Source organism: Chiloscyllium punctatum, chromosome 20 (assembly GCF_047496795.1).
Source record: "Chiloscyllium punctatum isolate Juve2018m chromosome 20, sChiPun1.3, whole genome shotgun sequence".
Classification (NCBI taxonomy): Eukaryota; Metazoa; Chordata; class Chondrichthyes; order Orectolobiformes; family Hemiscylliidae; genus Chiloscyllium; species Chiloscyllium punctatum.
Genome location: NC_092758.1, coordinates 13,495,850 through 13,515,445, shown reverse-complemented (window position 1 = coordinate 13,515,445; position 19,596 = coordinate 13,495,850). Strand labels below are relative to the sequence as shown.

General features: G+C 39.5%; 1 protein-coding gene across 5 annotated transcripts in view; it reads left to right on the top strand.

The window, feature by feature from the left end:
- The window catches only part of rnf130 (ring finger protein 130), a 166,631-nt gene that overhangs the window by 77,559 nt on the left and 69,476 nt on the right, over positions 1-19,596 (top strand). For all 5 annotated transcript variants that reach the window (XM_072590351.1, XM_072590354.1, XM_072590355.1 and 2 more), the window contains exon 3: positions 15,297-15,368. In XM_072590351.1, coding sequence (XP_072446452.1) covers positions 15,297-15,368 — 72 coding nt within the window. The remainder of the gene's footprint in view (positions 1-15,296; positions 15,369-19,596) is intronic.

Genomic DNA, 19,596 nt, shown 5'->3' with positions numbered 1-19,596 from the left:
TAAGCAGTAAGTTATAGAGCTAAATTATCTGGTCCATTAGTTGAGAGAAATAAGCTCTGTAATCCTGCCACATCATTGTGAATAATGGTGGGCAATTAAACAACTCACTGGAGGAGAAGGAATCACAAAATCCTCATTGTTGTGGTTCTGTTCGCCGAGCTGGAAATTTGTCTTGCAAACGTTTCGTCCCCTGTCTAGGTGACATCCTCAGTGCTTAGGAGCCTCCTGTGAAGCGCTTCTGTGCTGTTTCCTCCGGCATTTATAGTGGCCTGTCTCTGCCGCTTCCGGTTGTCAGTTCAAGTTGTCCACTGTAGGGGCTGGTATATTGGGTCCACTACAGCGGACAGCTCGAACTGACAACCGGAAGCGGCAGAGACAGGCCACTATAAATGCCGGAGGAAACAGCACAGAAGCGCTTCACAGGAGGCTCCTAAGCACTGAGGATGTCACTTAGACAGGGGACAAAACATTTGCAAGACAAATTCCCAGCTCGGCGAACAGAACCACAACAACGAGCACCCGAGCTACAAATCTTCTACCAAACTTTGAACAAAATCCTCATCCTTAATGATGGGAGAGCCAAGCACATGAATGCAAAAGATAATGCTGAAGCATTTACAACATTTTTCAGCCAGAAGTGCTGAGTAGGTGATCCAGAGGTCCCCAGCATCAGTCCCCAGACCTTAGCTAATTTGATTGACTCCACGTGATATCAAGAAATGGTTGGAGGCATTGGATACTGCAAAGCGTATGAATTCTGATGACATTCGGGCGATAATACTAAAGACTTGTGTTCCAGAGCTTGCTTCACCTCTAGCCAAACTCTTCCAGTACAGCTACAACACTGGCATCTGCCCAACAATTGCACCGATAGGTCTTGTACAAAAATTAGCAGGACAAATCCAACTTGACCAGTTACTGCCTCAGCCTAAGCTCCATCATCACTAAAATAATGGAAGGTGACATCACCTGTTCTCTTCAGAAACACTTGCACAGAATAACCTTTTCACTAATACCTAGTTTGGGTTCTACCTGAGACACTCTGCTTCTGACCTCATTACAGCCTTCGTCTCGAGGCTTCGTTCATTGACAAAAGAATTGAATTCTAAAGCTGAGTGACAGCACTTTATATTAAATCCGCGTGTGACTGTGTTTCATTAAGGAGCCCAAGCAAAGCTGGAGTCATGGAAATCAGGAGGGAAATCTCTCTGGGTGAAGTCAAACCTGTCACATTGGAAGATGGGTATAGTTGCTGGAGGTTGGTCATCTCTGCTCCAGGATATCTCTCAAGTGTTCCTCAGGATAATGTTCAAGGCTCAACCATTTCTTCAATGTCCTTCCATCCGTCATTATATCGGAAGTGTGAATGTTAGCTGCTGATTGCACAATATTCAGCATCATTTACAACTCCGATACTGAATCAGTTCATGTTTAAATGCAGCAAGACCTGGACAATATCCAGGTTTGGGCTGACAAGTGACAATTAACATTTTCTGTCCAAAAATGCCAGGCAATGACCATCTGCATTCAGAGACACTGTCTCTTGACATTCAGTGGTGTTATCATCATTGAATTCTCCACTATCAACATCCTGGGGGTTACCATTGACCAGAAATGTAATTGGAGTGGCTATAAGAGCCGATCCGAGGCTAGGAATATTGTGGCTAGTATCTCTCCACCCAACTTCCCAAAGCCTGTCCATCATCCACAAGGCACAAGACTGAAGCGTGATGGGATATTTACCACATGCCTGGATGGGTGCAGCGCCAACAATGCTAAAGAAGCTTGACAGTATCCAGGACAAAACAGCACATGTATCCAGCCCCTCCTCCACTGATGTTTAGTAGTAGCAGCAAGTATTACCTGCAAGATGAACTGCAGAAATTTGCGAAAGGTTCTGAGATGGTGCCTTCTGAGTCTATAAACCACTACCATCTACAAGGACGACAGATATATATGAACAGTATCACTTGCAAGTGCCCCTCCAAGCCATTCAGCATCCTGAATTGAAAATGTCTGTATTCATTCACTGCCACTGGGTCAAAATCCTGGAACTCCTGCCCCAAAGGTATCGTGGTCTACTTGCAGCATGTGGACTGCAGGGGTTCAAGAAGGCAGCTTACCACCACCTTCTCAAGAGTAAATTGGCATGGGCAATAAATGCTGGGCCAGTCAGTGATGCCCACATCACAATTGATTTTTTTAAAAATCGCTGCCCTCCCATTTTTTAAACTGTTCTATGAGCAGTATGCTCTTCTGGTAACATAGATAGCTATGAAATACTCACTTAGTACCTCCTGATCTGTGCCTGCTTTTTTGGATTCTGATCAGCCCCATCCTTTATTTGATCATTTTAAAAATATTTATCTGCTAGTAAATGACTTCTAGATTCTCTTTAATGTTAGCTACTAATCTGTTCTCAAACTGATTTTATCCTTTTTAGGTTTTCCTCTGTATTAATTGTGTATTCTGTTTGGTTCTCTGCTGATTTATGAACCATACATTTGTCATAAGCTTTTTTTTTTGCTGTTTCATTTTATCTTTAGTCATCTTGGAAACTATAACTTTGAATGCATTTCCTATCATCCTTACAGGAATTTGTCTTGTCAATCTCTTGAAAAACCTCCCATTGTTTAATTACTGATTTTGTCTGTTGATCTTCAAAAACATTTCTGATGTTTCCCGGTCATATCTTTCAATGTGCTGAAATTAGCTGTACTCCAGTGAAGAATTTCAATGTTTGATAGTTTCTTGTCCTTTTCCAAACTACCCGAAACTTGACAATATTATGATCATTCATCCCTAAATCTTTCCTGACTGAAACATGATACATTTTCCCCCAACTCATTCTTTCCAATTAGATCCTCTGGTATTTCCTTCCTTGTTAGACTGCAATCAACTGATAAAGAAAATTTTTCTGAAAGTGTCCGTTTTTCAAAAAGAACTTGAAGTGTTAACTTTAATTCATTTCCACAGATGCTGCTGACTGTTCTAAGTTTTTCCAGCACTTTCTATTTTTACTTCAGGATTCTAGAATCTGCAGTGTTTTGCTTTTATAAGAAGTAATTTGTAGAAAGAAATTTATTGTACGCATTTTAAAAGTCCCTTCATTTATTTGCCCTTCACACTTTTATTATCTCAGTCTTTTAAAAAATGTTGTTGTCCTATTGGTCCATTAAACCAAAAGCCTTGTACTTCTGTATTAAGTGGTCAGGATCATTTTGGTCTCTCTCTTTCCACTTCTCTTCACAATCTGCCTCTTTGAGCTATATTTTTATTTCCACCGTATCATATTCCCACATGACAACTTGTGCCCACCACTCACCAGCATTACTTAACATATATTTTTCACTCATTTTTTGAGAACTGAACCTTCCTTGGAAGTTGCCAAAGATATTGGGTATAGGAGCTGAAATGCAACGCTAGCCACACATGTAACCTAGGTCACTGAAATCTGTTAGTGGCTAGAAAAGATAGATATCCTTTTGGCTGTACAGGCAGGAGTCTGATTTACCTTGCTAAGCTACTGCTGAAGTCATAGTGCTCTAAAATAAGTGCATTATTAAATTATGAACTTCAAAACTTGTGGCACATTTACATTATGATCTTTGATGAAGATAAGTTGCTGCTCATCTATGGCAAGATGCCATGGATGTAGTTAACTTGACTGTAGTATTTTGCTCTCACACTTACTTCCTTTCACCATTCCCAAAGCCAAACACCACCACCTCCAATCTCAGCTTTTTCAGAGAGCATAGAACATTACAGCGCAAGCCCTTCGGCCCTCAATGTTGTGTGACCTGTGGAACCAATCTCAAGCTCATCTAACCTACACTATTCCATTTTCACCCATATTTTATCCAATGACCATTTAAATGCCCTTAAAGTTGGCAAGTCTACTACTGTTGCAGGCAGTGCATTCCATGCCCCTACTACTCTGAGTAAAGAAACTACCCCTGACATCTGTCCTATATCTATCAGCCCTCAACTTAAAGCTATGTCCCCTCGTGCTAGCCATCATCATCTGAGGAAAAAGGCTCTCACTGTTCACCTGATCTAACCCTCTTGATTATCTTATAGGTATCAATTATGGGCGGCACGGTGGCACAGTGGTTAGCGCTGCTGCCTCACAGCGCCAGAGACCCGGGTTCAATTCCCGCCTCAGGCAACTGACTGTGTGGAGTTTGCACGTTCTCCCCGTGTCTGCGTGGGTTTCCTCCGGGTGCTCCGGTTTCCTCCCACACTCCAAAGATGTGCAGGTCAGATGAATTGGCCATGATAAATTGCCCGTAGTGTTAGGTAAGTAGTAGATGTAAATGTAGGAGTATGGGTGGGTTACGCTTCGGCGGGGCGGTGTGGACTTGTTGGGCCGAAGGGCCTGTTTCCACACTGTAAGTAATCTAATCTAATCTAATCTAATTAAATCACCTCTGTCTGAAGTCCCTCAGCCTTTCCTCATTAGACCTCCCCTCCCCGCCCCACCACCACCACCCCCATACCAGGCAATATCCTAGTAAATCTCCTCTGAACCCTTTCCAAAGCTTCCACATCCCCCTTATAATATGGTGACCAGAACTGTACACGATACTCCAAGTGCAACCGCACCAGAGTTTTGTACAGCTGCAATATGACCTCATGGCTCCAAAATTCAATCCCTCTACCAATAAAAGCTAACACACTATATGGCTTCTTAACAACCCTATCAACCAGAGTGGCAACTTTCAGGCTCAATGTATGGACACCGAGATCTCTCTGCTCATCTACACTAGCAAGATCTTACCATTGGCTCAGTAGTCTGTATTCCTGTTGCTCTCTCCAAAGTGAATCACCTCACACTTTTCCACATTTCAACTCCATTTACCACCTCTCAGCCCAGCTCTGCAGCTTATCTATATCCCTCTGTAACCTACAATGTCCTTTGGCACTGTCCACAACTCCACCAACCTTAGTGTCATTCGCAAATGTATTAACCCATCCTTGTTCTCATCCAGGTCATTTATAAAAATGATAAACAGCAGTGGCTCAAAACAGGTCCTTGCAGTAACCATTAGTAATTGAATTTCAAGGTAAACATTTCCCAACAACCACCATTCTCTTTTTTTCTCAGTGAGCCAATTTCTGATCCAAACCACTAAATCAACCTTAATGCCATGCCTCCATATTTTGTGCAATAGTCTACCATGGGGAACCTTATCATATGCCTTACTGAAATCCATATACACCACATCAACCACTTTACTCTCTCCCACCTGTTTGGTCACCTTCTCAAAGAACTCAATAAGGTTTGTGAGGCACAGCCTACCCTTCACAAACCCATGTTGACTATCCTGAATCAACTTATTCCTCTCTAGATGATGATAAACCCTATCTCTTATAACCTTTTCAAACACTTTACCCACAACTGAGATCAGGCTCACTGGTCTATAATTATCAGGGTTATCTCTACTCCTCTTCTCGAACAAGGGGACAACATTTGCTATCCTCCAGTCTTCTGGCACTATTCCTGTAGACAATGACAGCATAAAGATCAAAGCCAAAGGCTCAGCAATCTCCTCCCTGGCTTCCCAGAAAATCATAGGATAAATCCCATTCAGCTCAGGGGATTTGTCTATTTTCACACTTTCCAGAATTGCTAACACCGCCTCCTTATGAACCTTAATCCTGTCTTGTCTAGTAGCCTGTATCTCAGTATTCTCCTCGACAACATTGTCTTTTTCCAGTGTGAATACTGACGAAAAATATTCATTTAGCGCTTCTCCTATCTCTTCAGATTCCATGCACACAACTTCCCACTATTGTCCTTGATTGGCTCTAATCTTACTTGAGTCATTCTTTTATTCTTGATTATACCTATAGAAAGCTTTAGGGTTTTCCTTGATCCTATGTACCAAAAACTTCTCATGACACCTCCTGGCTCTTCTTTGCTCTCTCTCCTTGGGTCTTTCCTGATCCACGTTCATGAAAATCTGACAGTTGATTTATACTTATTGTACTGGTTAATTTTATTTGAATTTTTGCATAGCAAGTCACTGTTTTAAATTTGTGATTGCTAGCTTTCCAGATTGATTGACTTATAAATTCCACTCCATGTCATTCATTAAATTGTATTCTCCAGTTAAACCTGGCTTTTAATTTTTCACATTAGTAAGCAACTTAGAAAAGGTAAAAAGCATTTTGTCATTTTTCATTTTGCTAATGTCTCTTCATTATACAGATTAAGTTTCTACCATAAAATAGTGTAATTGATGAGTGTATTAATGTCTTTGGATGTCACCTTCATGTTTTGCATTCAAAGCGCTGTACAAAGTTGGAATAAAGTTTTACTGTAGAATGTTACGTTGCATATTATTGAGATTGGGAAAATAGTTTTTAATCTACTTAATGGATATGCAAACATCAATCACTACAGTAGATTTAGAAATTTAGTATTATGTAAGGATTCCAATGGGAGTGTTCAGTGCAGATCAATCATTCATCATTAGTTCTGCTTTTTGCAACTCTATTTTTATTCATCTTAGATCCCAGTAAGATCATACAAAAACACTTGGTTTTTCCTTCAGTTAGACATCCTTCTTTAAACTACATAATCCAAATTTAAAAGAAAACTTAGGATGCTACTGTATAGTATTAATTGAGTAATTGAGAAGAAATAATGTGTTTGTTGCTGTGTTAGATATTTAGTTAGAATCATTTACATTTAGTGTGCAATTCTGTTTTTAATATTGGCCCTCAAGCAGCCAAGGGGCAAGCAGCAATACTAGATCCAAGTTGAGTACCAATGGTTAAAAAGTTAGGCTTTTTATTTGAAAACTCACAACTATGATATTCAAATTTTCCAGACTTTGGGCACATTGACAGAATGATCTACAAACATTTATCATTCTGGTGAAAGGCTCTGATAAAAGATGCAAACTTTAAAATGAGTAAGTTCGAGAAGGAAAGTTTTAGGTGGTATGTCCCATACCTCTCAAATCATGCAGCAGGATATAAGGAATGAGAATGAATGGGTTAAGAAGACAATTAAATATTTTTTGCAGAGATTAAAATTGAGGGGTATTGAGCAACTGTGGGATTGAAATAAGTCAAAACATGGACTGTTGGGGCTGAATGCATTTTTCTGTTCCAAATCGTTTTGTTTCAAAAGCTGAAATTTTATGCAGGTTTACCTGAATTTGATTTTGATAATCAGTGGAATTTTTCCAATAAGCTTGGTCTATACATAGCTTTAGTGTTAGCAATAGTACATTATATTGCTATTAACATCCAAATCTGGATCTTTGTTTGAACTTATTTCCATTAGGTTTGTATCCATATAAAGGTAAGCATGCTCTAGTCCACTGAAGAAAGAAGAATTTTAAGGAAAGAGAAACAGCTGTAATGAGTTAAAATTGGTCAAGTATGTAGTTCATCCTTAATGGGAAACAAACTGTGACTTTAGTTTGGCTTTTGTTGCCAGCATAAGATTGTGGAGCAGCTACCAGGTAGTGTCTTAAGATACAGCATGTACCTTTTATCCCTGATGTGCTATCCTAGTTGTGAGTTAACAAATATCACTGCATATTTAGGGGCAGAGCCAGCTATAGTATTTGTCAACTTTAAATTATGATCTTTAGTGGTAAGTAAATGCAAAGAATAGTTTACTTATTCAAAAACTTAATTTTTCAGTTTTAATAGTTAACTGGAAATTGCAGATAGCTACCCAAAGTTCCATTTAGTATCCGCTTTTGGCCCAGCTACAAAATAGGATTCTTTATGCTATAGAGTTATCTTATGTTACAGGAGGTCTACAAATTGCTGATTCTTTCCTTCCACTAAGTACATTTTCTGTTGGATGAGCTTGGAACAGAATTTGTATCAAAGGGAGATCTGCAGATCACTTGCTGATCCTTTCATCTAAAGATGACAACTAATGAATAAAATCAAAAAATAAACTGTACTGGCATCTAGATATATGAATAGGAAGGGTTTAGAAGGATATGGGCCAAATGCTGGCAAATGGCACTAGATTATGTTAGGATATGTGGTCAGCATGGACCAGTTGGACTGAAGGGTCTGTTTCCATGCTGAACATCTCTTTGACTCTATGATATATTAAACAATAAATTTTATTACTTCATTTTAGTGTGTCCATTTCTGAGAAATAACTTGCAAGGAAAATACTGGAATTTCCAAACCAAGCTACAGGGAGAGGCTGAACAGGCTGGGACTGTTTTCCCTAGAGTGTCGGAGGCTGAGAGGAGACCTTATAGAGGTTTAGAAAATTTATGAGGGGCATGGATAGGATAAATAGACAAAGTATTTTCCCTGGGATAGGAGAGTCCAGAACCAGAGGGCATAGGTTTAGGGTGAGAGGGGAAAGATATAAAAGAGACCTAAGGGGCAACTTTTTCACGCAGAGGGTGGTACATGTATGGAATGAGCTGCCAGAGGAAGTGGTGGAGGCTGGCACAATTGCAACATTTAAGAGGCATTTGGATGGGTATATGAATAGGAAGGGTTTGGAGGGATATGGGCCAGGTGCTGGCAGGTGGGACTAGATTGGGTTAGGATATCTGGTCGGCATGGACGGGTTGGACCGAAGGGTCTGTTTCCATGCTATACATCTCTATGACTCTAATGTCAAAGACATATAAGCTCAACCATGGAGAACCTGAAGCTCCTTATTATTATATATCAATTATATATATATTATTATATAAATACTTTATGTATTTAGTGTGAAACTGTACCAGCGATGACATACTTGAGAAAGCTTCAAAATTATAGTCGAAATAAAGAAATGAAACCAGTTTTATTGGTCTCCCTGAATTGCTAAACTGTTCTCCTCCCCCCTCCCCCCCCCCCCCCCCCCCCCCCCCATAAGTTTAAAGGACTCCCCCAGATTATGAATATTGTTAGGGTTTTGTACTTACACATAGCAATTATGACAGTGGTGTAGATAGAATTGGTTAAAATTGTGTATTTTCTCCTCAAAAGGATAGTAATATTGAAGAACATGAAGTCTGGGCTATGGGATAAAGGTCTTCGCTCATTCTTTTAAGCTTAAGTGAGCACCCAAACTATTTGTTCTGTCTTTATAAATGCCCACCATACTCAACGATGTATCTAGTGAACCTTTCTGGACTGTCTCCAATGTCGTTATATCTTTCCTTTAGCTATGAGGACTGAAACTGTTCATGGTATTCCAGTGTCGTACGGCTAGCGTCTTGTATAGTTTCAGCAACACTTCCCTTTTGTAAGGCAGCATGGTGGCTCAGTGATTAGCACCGGGTTTGATTCCACACTCTTGTGTGTGGAGTTTGCACATTGTCCCCGTGTCTACGTGGGTTTCCTCCCGGTGCTCCGGTTTCCTCCCACAGTCCAAAGATGTGCAGGTTAGGTAGATTGGCCATGCTAATTTGCTCATCGTGTTCAGGAATGTGCAAGCTGTGTGGATTAGCCTTGGGAAATGTTGCAGGGATAGGTTGCTGTTTAGACAATGTGGACCCAATAGTCCAAATGGCTGCTTCCGCACTGTAGGGATTCTATATTGATTCCATTCAATTGCTGCTCTTATCAGCTGCGAGCTTGTATGCCAGTTTTTGTGATTGATGCAAAGAGGCCCCAAACCCTGCTTGCTGCAGCTTTTTGCAGCCTTTCTCCATTTAAATAATGTTCAGTTCATCTATTCCTCCTATCAACATGCATAACCGCTCAGTTTTCCTCAGTGTATTCCACCTGTCAAGTTTTTTCTCACTCCCTTGATCTGTCTACATCCCTCTGTTGTTTGCTTATCTGTCTGTCTGTCATCCTCACCACTTGCCTTTCTATCTATTTTTGTGTGACCCACAAACTTGGCAATACTGCATTTACTTCTGCCATCTGTGTTATCAAAATATATTGCAAATAGTTGTAATCCCAGAACTGATTATTGTGTACATCACTAGTTACAGGCTGCCATTGTGAAAGTAATCCTTTATGCTATTACTAATTCACAATCCAAGTATATTACATCTACTGGTTCCCCTTTTCTGTCCTACTAGTTACCTCTTAAGTGAATTCTAATAAAATTTTAAGGCTTCATGATTTTGCCTTCATGAATTCATGCTCAGTCTACTTGACTATGCTTCTAAAATGTTCTGCTATTACATCCTTTATAACAGACTCTAGCATTTTCCCATTGACAGATATTAAGCTCACTGCCATTAATTACTTGGTGTCTTTCCCCTTGTTTGAATAAGGGGGTTACATGGGCAATTTTCCAACCCTGTGGGTTTCCAAAATCTTGAGGGTTTAGATTACTATCAGTGTATCCATTATCTGTGCTACTTGTATATTATATATACTATAGGCCTTTAGTCCCACTTAATCTGAGTATTTTTCCTATTGTGTTTATTTCCTTTTGCACCTTTTTCCCCTTGATTTTTTTTTTAGATTTGTATTAGTGTCTCCTGAAATGAAGACTGCTGCAAAGTATTTATTCATCTCTTCTGCCAATTTATTCATCTCCTATTGCTATTTTGCCAGCTTTGCTGTCCATTTTGATGTTACTTGTTAGGTTCATTTTCTCCTTTTTATTTTGTTGGGTTTCTAAAACTTTCCCAATCCACTGGCTTACCAATAATCTTTGTCAATGTTTTTTTTTCTTTCAGTTTAATGCCATTCTTAGCTTCCTTATTTAATTATGGTCTCTCCTTCCTTGAATCCTTGTTCCTTAATGGGATTTACTTTTGTTGTGAGACATGACCTATTTTCTTAAATGTCTGCCATTGTTCCTCAACCATGTTTTCTACTAAACTCCTTTTTCAGTCCATTTCAGCCACCTGTGCCCTCATTCCTTTTGTAATTAGCCTTATTTAAGTTTCGCAGTTGTTTCCAAGCCAGGTTTCTTCCCCTCAGATCGAATGCTAAATGCTGCCATGTTACGATCACTCATTTTCTGAGACCTTTAATCTTGAGATCATTTATTACATCTGCCTCATTACATATCACCAGATCCAGAACATGTTCTTTGAGGAAAATGTCCAGAATCCACACTCAAATTGGCATGGAAGAATTCATTTTCCCAATCTACAGGAAGTTTAAACATACCTATGATTTAATGTACTGCCTTTTTTGCATGCCCTTTATTATTTCCTAATTTGATTCTATCCTGCAGTATAGTTACTGTTACGAGACTTTTAGACTGCTTCCACAAGTGTCATCTTCTCCTTATTATTTCTTACCTACACCCTTATTGATTCTACATCTTCCAAGATGATTTCTTGCTATAATTTATTCCATCTTATACTGACAAAGCTACTTACCCACTCAACTGTTCCTGCCTTTATTTTTTTGAAAAGTCACATATCGCTGAAAGTTAGTTTCCCAACTTTGATCTCCTTATCATGTCTCTGTGATGATGATAAAATCCATCTCCATTAATTTTTTTTGTGGCATTAATTAATTTATTATTTTTGGTCCAAACACACTGCACATTTTGCACCCCCCTCCACCCCGACCACATTTGCTGCTGTTATTCTATGTTTGTATACTCTGTCCCTTCATGTACTACTCCAGATATCATTAACCAAATAACTGTCATACCATGCTGCCATAACCTTGTGCTTTGAAGACTTTCATTCCCCTCTCCCAAGCCTCTGCCCCCAATCTGTCTGCAGCTCTAGTTATTCAGTTTGCCAGAACAATTCAAGAATTGCCCATCCTTAAAGAGCAACTCCCTTCTACACCAGTACTGGAACCAGTACCCCTTAAACAAAAACTATTCTAACCACACCAATCTTTCAACCATACACTTAACTCCTTGACTTTATATTTATCCTGTGCTAGTCTGCTTGTGGCTTAAGTTATAATCCCAAAATGGCGTTTCTGCTCAAAATTGATCTGTATTACTCTGGAAGGGGTTTTAAGATTATTGTTCTATAACAAGTTAATTGTCAGATGTATTGCTGTGTCTACCTTTTGAAACTTAGAGTAAGGATGTAATTATTCAAAACTTGATGTAATTATTTTCCTCATCATGGAATGGGAGTATTGCTGGCAAAACCATCATTTGTTGCTCATCCCTCATGCCCTTCAACCACATTACTATGGAGCTGGAGACAAATAAAATTGCTGTAATATTACCTCGAGAAGACCATAGGGCTACTCTAATTAGAGAGTGAGAGAGATGACTAGTTTAACCTGAGGGTCGCCATGCCTCAAGCAGGAGAGATGAGAAGAACGGCCCTTTATGTTAATCTCAGCTGGTGCAGGCATTGAACTCAGGCTGTTGGTGTCACTCTTTCCAAGTTTCACTGTGGTCAAATAGCTTGAATGTTTCAGAAAAAAGCTGAAGTGCGGTCAGTACTCCTGAAACTTCGAGCAGGAGAAAAAGAATGAGGAATCCTTTCCTCAGTACAATGCCATAATTACACCCATTGGTGTATTAACGGGAAACCCATTGAAAGTGGTGGATGAAGCAGTTTGCGTGTGATTTTCGTGGTATAAAAAAGGCCGTAGCCATAGTGGGGAGAAGAGTTTTGGAAGGATAGCTGGAATTTTTCATAAAACGCCAGGTTACAAAGCCATTACGAGATTTTACTGTTTAACAGGCTATTAACTGCTATTAACGTTGTGGTTTCCTCCACAATGTAAAAGAATGTCTCACCTGCAAGAGTAATTGGCAATTCAGAGCTGGCTTCATACAGTATCTGCAGCAATGCAGGAGTAGTGGCCACAGCTGAAAGTGCAGCAACCTGCCACAAGGAACAGAAATTGAGGCTGTATCCGGCGGTAACTGAGGGCAGCTTTACTGGGGTCAGTTGGTAGATCTGGAAAGGGAATGAGGGGGCTGTGATTGTGTGATGGAGGAAGGGGAGAAGAATGCAACAATTTCTTTGGGGAATTGTCTCCACAAGGCAGAAGGAGTCCAAACAGAGGCATATGTGAGGCTGTCAGGTAAACATTAGCAGTCTCACTACAAGGTATGGACAACCTGTGCTACTTACAAATACATAAACAAGAAGTAGGCCATTCAGTTGCTGGATCCTGCTCTGCTATTCAATAAAATCATTGACATTGTAATATCAAATCTACATTCCTGCCTACTGCAAATAACCTTTCACCCCCTTGTTTATTAAGAAACTATCCACCTCAGCCTTCCAAATATTCAAGGACTCTTACCTCAGTGCTTGAATATCTCCATAGATGAGCAGAAGTGCAAACTGCTTTCAAAAGAATTGTCCATTCTTCAGATCAGCCATGATCTCATGGAATAACAGTATTACAAGTTTAAAGCATTCATTGGCGTACTTCTCTTGTGATGTCTGACCGGAACACTCTGCACAGCAATGTGAATGATTAATACTGTCACATACAGAAGTCGCATGATACAGTTAAATAAATGCACAGCACAAATATACCCAAAGTACTTTATCCCATTCCATATTATTAAAATGTGTGCAGAAAGCATGTTTGAATATCGAGGTTGCAGAGGTATTATCACTTGTAATATCCGACATGCATAAGTGTTGAGCTAATTGTATTAACAGTGTTTTTAAAAAACACTTCATGTTTGATGTTTCACAATCTTGTCTTCCTATATTCCACACTTCAGCTGCTGATTAGAGGAAGTGAACCCATTGGATAAAATCCCTCATTGGAAACAGGAAGTTCTTCTTTGTGGGTTCAGTTCTGTGTACTCTGTCTTTGTCCGTCACTAATGTATAGTAATTCATAAGACTATCCATCTGAAAATTATGATATTTTAATGATTCATCAATCGTTATCAGAGGGGTTTTGTGTTGAAATTTTGGAAAATTTCTTTAATGCATATGATAAAAATAAATTTTTTGGCAGAGAACAAGAACTGAAAGAAACCCAGTAATAGGCTGCTTTTAGTACAAAATGTTCAGTTCATGTTTTATGACTTATTGCTAACATTTTAATGTTTAAAAAAGTAGTGAGTTTAGTAACCCCAAAAGATCAAATTTTAAAAGTTGGGTGATTTGCTGCAGTTTCAGGGTTGCTGACTTTGTTCATTGCACTTTTTAATAGAGGAGATCTGAGTCAGCTCAAAATTGTAAAGAACACTTAGAACATGAGATGCATTCTTCATGGCAGTGAACTTTGTCCAAATCCCAAGAGCTGCTAATCTGGTTTTGATTTTAGATTACAATCTGGCATTTTATCAAACATCTGAAAGAAATTACTCTTAATATTTTTAGATCATGTATAATTTTGTTTTCACCAGCTTTTGTTTTTTATTTAATTATTAAAATATTTGCTTATAAAATGTACATAATTGAATTGTTTGTGGATCCGAAAGTTTTCTTTGCATCAAATGGAAATGGTGTATTTTTAGGTTTCAGTATCTGCAGTTTCTACTGGAGATGCATCTTCTGTATTTGGTAGTTTTCCATGATTGATGTTCTGATCACTGCACACTATCGCCTCAGATGTAATCTTTGTCTCAAATTAAAATGATTTTCCTTTTATTAGTTCATGGGAAGTGGTGTTGCTGGATATGTTTATTGCCCATTCCCGACTTGCCCTGATCTGATTGGCTTGTTTGGCCTTTCAGTGGGCAGTTGAGTCAGCCAAATTCCTGTGGATCTAAAATCACATGCAGGTTAGACCAGGTAAGTATGACAGATTTCCTACCCTAAAGGGTAGTGAATCAGATGGGTTTTAACAACAAGCAGCAGTTGCCTGTGGTTTCCACTAGGCTAGCTTCCAATTCCAGATTTTCATAGAATTCAAATTTAACTGTCTGCCATGGTGGGATTCGAACCCATGTACCAAGAACATTAGCCTGGAATCTGGATTACTACTGACAATACCACCACAACACTGCCTCTCTTAACAAAATGTTAGGTTTAATTTTACACTGGTCTGTTTTAGATGTAGAAATTCAACAAATAAAAAATTCTTGACTTTCTACCAGCCTAATAGTCAAGTCAAAGTGTGAGTAAGGTCCTCACTTGCATTTTAGTGCTTAGTCCTGTGTTCATAGGTACATTTTAAGCAGCAGGCTCTTGGCCCATTTCCTTTGTCTTAAAAACTCTATTAAGTTTTAGTACCTCTACTGAAATCCTGACTAACACCAACGAACTCAACACAGCATAGTCTGCAGTGAATTATGGAATTCTGATTGTGGAAGTGATGACTGGTATTCAAATTGACTAATTATTAGATGAGTCATCATTTCATTCAGAATAAAGCACTGCCTCTAAAGTAGAATTGTACCAAAGATCTGCAATTTTCTTAAGTCTTGCATTCCTCTTTGAAGCATGCTTTGAATTTTTTTCTCTTTGTTTTTCTTTATATGAATCCAGCGTCAACTGGGAGATGTTGCCAGAAAAGCTACCAGCAAACTAACCACTAGAACTGTTAAAAAGGGTGATAAGGTAAGCATTGACACTCTTGGTGCTCTTCAAATTGCTGAATTGTTTGACCATAGCATTGATATGTCTTGCTGGGAAAAGGCTCAATACCTCTCATTTGCACTAGTTTACATAGCATGTGCAACCCTGTACATATACAGTTGAGCTTCACATTTGAGAGGAAACTCGAGTGCAAGTAACAGAATGACGTGGAAGTATTTAATTCCATTTTATTCTTAACTCTATCTCCCTAGGAGGCAGTGTGGATGGTGAACTCCAAACAGTTTGGGTATTTGGATTTCATAGAGTGATGCAATATGGAAGGTGGTTACTTGGCCCATCATGCCCATGGCATCTTTTGTGGCCTGACACTGCCATAAAGTGCCAAACATTTTTAGATGTTTTCTGCCGTCTGCGGATCAAACCTGAGAGTATGTTGGGTGAGCTGGATATTTGGACTGTGTAAATGCCAGGATCAATGGAGTTATGCTGCTCCTGAAGATTTCTACCTTGAAATGATACTGCTGAAGAGTGAACCTCAATATAAAAATCTTAATGTCCAAGTCTCCTCTAGTTGGCAGTTGCCTTTTAAAACTACATGTCTTTTTTTGTTTTTGATTAGGCTAATGCTCAGTGCCCCACTGGAGAAGTGCTGTATTGCCTGATGTGTCATCAAGGCCTCACTGAATATTAACAATTTCATGGTATTATTCAAAAAGCAGGAGGAATTTCTCATAATCCTAGATTATTGTTCCTTCTTAAATGAACAGCATCAAACATAAATTGCTTGTGGTCCAGCTCATTGCTATATTGAGAGTCTTGTTCATGCCTTTGTCTATGTAATTCACTGCAATTTGTTCTGAGACATTACTGAGAATTGCCATGAAGCATTGCATGAATTCAAGTCATTGCTCAATTCTCTGACCCTGAGAAAACACACTACCCTCTTGAGACAGAGTGCATTTCTTTAAACTATTTTTCATTGGAAAGTCTTGTCTTCCAAGAGTTACAAACCTCAGTTTTGCACACCCATTTGATCAAATGAACAAGTAAGTAGCATCATGATCTTTTCTGAATCTACTTTATACTTTTGTGGAATGTGGGTGTTGCTGACAAGGCTAGCATTTGTAACCCAACCCTAATTACCCTGAAGTGAATGACTTATTAGGCCATTCCAGAAGAGTCCAGAGTCTTCAGTCACACGAGCCAAATCTGGTAGATTTCATTCCCTTAATCACCTAATGAACCAGAAAAGTTTTGCAACAATGGATGATAGTTGCCATGGTCTTTGGAGACTAGCATTATATAATACAGATTTTTATCTGGTGAATTTCAATTCCAGCAGCTGTTTTGGTGAGATTTGAACTCATGATCCCAGAGCAAAATCATGGGCCTGTGATTTACTAGTCCTTTGACATTACCATTATGCCAGTACCTGCCCCATTTGGCATGTGCTCTTGAGTGTAATCCAAGATGTAGAGTCCGATTTAATTCTGTGCTTTTCTGAATTGATTTGAGTCAAATGTAGCATGATTTGGGGCCAGCCTGAAGATACAGTGGCATAATGGTTATTTATTAGATTAGTAATCCATGGGTTCATTACCCACCATGACATTTTTGGGGTTTTAAGGTCGTTAACTTTAATTCCAGTTTTATTTACTACCGGTGATGGTGATCGTGGAACTACTGATTTGTGATTTTAAATTTAATTTCCACTGTCCTTGATGGAAAGAAATCTGACCATTCTTAGCTAATCTGGGGACCCAGTGCAATGTGGCTGATTTTAACTGCCATTGGAAATAGCCAAGCAAATCATTCAGATATATCAAGACCGCTAAGAAAACCTCAACCCGCATGATCCACAGTGTTTAAAGCTTCTAGAGCCATTGGGAATGAGAAATTAATATGGACCTTGACAGCGATGTCTACTGAATGCCTTTTTTTTTAAAAAAAGTCAGTTACAGCTCTCTATATATATCTCAGCAAGGTATGTTGTTCCACATCATTTTACAGTAGAATGAGCTGTTTAATAACCTTGTTATGACTAAGGTTAGAGAGGCATACTAATTCCTTTCTGGTTCCACTTTTCCACTGGTCATAACAGTTTAAATTTTACTACGGTGATGATATGGTCAATGTATCTGATGTAGTATCTGATTAGAAGCAATTCAAACCTGTTTCTTTAATTTAACTAGTTCATTACAAATAAAATTTAGAAATATACAAAGGTTATTGACAAGGAAAGTTTAAACTTAGTAAACATGTTGCGTATATTTAAGGTTTCTGTGAAAATCTATAGCTTGGGTTGTGGTTGAAGTTGTTGCTTGTTCAGCCAAGCTGGTTGATTTTTCTGCAAATATATTTTGTCTCCCGACTGGGTGACATCTTCTTCAGTGCTGTGTAGCCTCCAGATGAAGCGCTATTGTTATGAGCTGCCCGGAATTTATACGGTTCTAGCTGACAAGGTGGGTAGTTTTATTTCCAGTTTTGTGCTGTAGTGGTTTATTTTAGGAACCAGTGGAGGAATACCAGGCCTCTGGGAATTCCCAAGCTTGTCTTTGTTTTGCATGTTTCAGTTTTGTTACATTGTCCCCGTTGAATTGGTGTCCTTCATTGTCGGTGTGTACAATAACCATGCTGCAGCTACGAGGAACATTACATAGGATAAACGGGCAGGAAACTGACCACCAGAATACATGAGCATCAGCTTGCAACAAAACGACACAACCAGTTCTCCCTCACATTAATACACACTGACAATGAATAACACCAATTCAGCAGGGACAGTGTTATGATACTGGGACACGCAAGACAGAGACCAGCTCAGGAATTCCTGGAGGCCTGATATTCATCCACTGGTTCCGTAAACAAACATGTTGAAATAGACTCCATCTCCAGACTACTGCAGCACACATAGCAAAAATAGACAATAGGTGCCCATTCTGCCCTTCGAGCCTGCACCACCATTCAATATGATCATGGCTGATCATCCTTAATCAGTATCCTGTTCCTGCCTTATCTCCATAACCCTTGATTCCACTATCCTTGAGAGCTCTGTCCAACTCTCTCTTAAATGAATCCAGAGACTGGGCCTCCACTGCCCTCTGGGGCAGAGCATTCCACACAGCCACCACTCTCTGGGTGAAGAAGTTTCTCCTCCTCTCTGTCCTAAATGGTCTACCCTGTATTTTTAAACTGTGGAAAAAATATAGAACCACCTGCCTTGACAGACAGGATTGTATAAATTCTGGGCAGATCACAAGAATAGTGCTTCATCCAGAAGCTACACGGCACTGAGGATGCCACCCAGTCAGGCGATGTAACATTTACAGGAAAATCAACTGGCTTGGCGAACCAACCAACAACAAGTTGCATATTTGTTCAAACATCCCTGAAATTAACATGAGGCAAATTTGGGTAACAGATAAGCATGGTGGACCATCCCACAGTCCACATGAAATAGCAACAAATGATGATAAATTCCACATATTTCTCAGCAATATCACACCCCTCCCCCAGAAAAAAGATACTGTAAGAATTCAGTGTCATTAGAATTTCAAGGCACTCCTCTCCAATTACTATTGTATGGGATGTCACTCCATACTCTGCATTGGTTTAAATTGAGAGGGCAGACTTTTAAAGATGATGTGTGAGGCAAGTATTGTTTTTAATTGAGAGATTGATATGTGCCTGGAATACGTTATCAGGAGAGGTGATATAAGCAGGTATGGTAGCAACATTTAAGAGCCATTTATATACACTCATGAACAGGCAGGGAACAGAGGGATACAGACCATGTGCAGGCAGGTGGGATTAGTTTAGAGTGGCATCATGGTCAGCACAGATATGGGCTGAAAGCCTATCCCTGTGCTATACTGTTCTAAGTGAATGAAACTGGAATAGCTGAGGCAGACTATCTGAGCAAGTTAGAGTGTACTGCTGGAAAAGCACAGCAGGTCAGGCAGCATCTGAGGAGCAGGAGAATTGATGTTTCGGGCTTTTGCCCGAAACATCAATTCTCCTGTTCCTCGAATGCTGCCTGACCTGCTGTGCTTTTCCAGCACTACACACTCTAATCTCCAGCATCTGCAGTCCTCACTTTCTCCTATCTGAGCAAGTTAGAATGACAGTAATTAAAATAGTGGATAAGCGAGCTGTTTGACACATCCAGGGAACTGTCATGATTTTAGGAAGGCAAGTGGACAGTTGCCTGTCAAGAGTGTGGGATCTCACAAAGTATAAGTCCATTGTT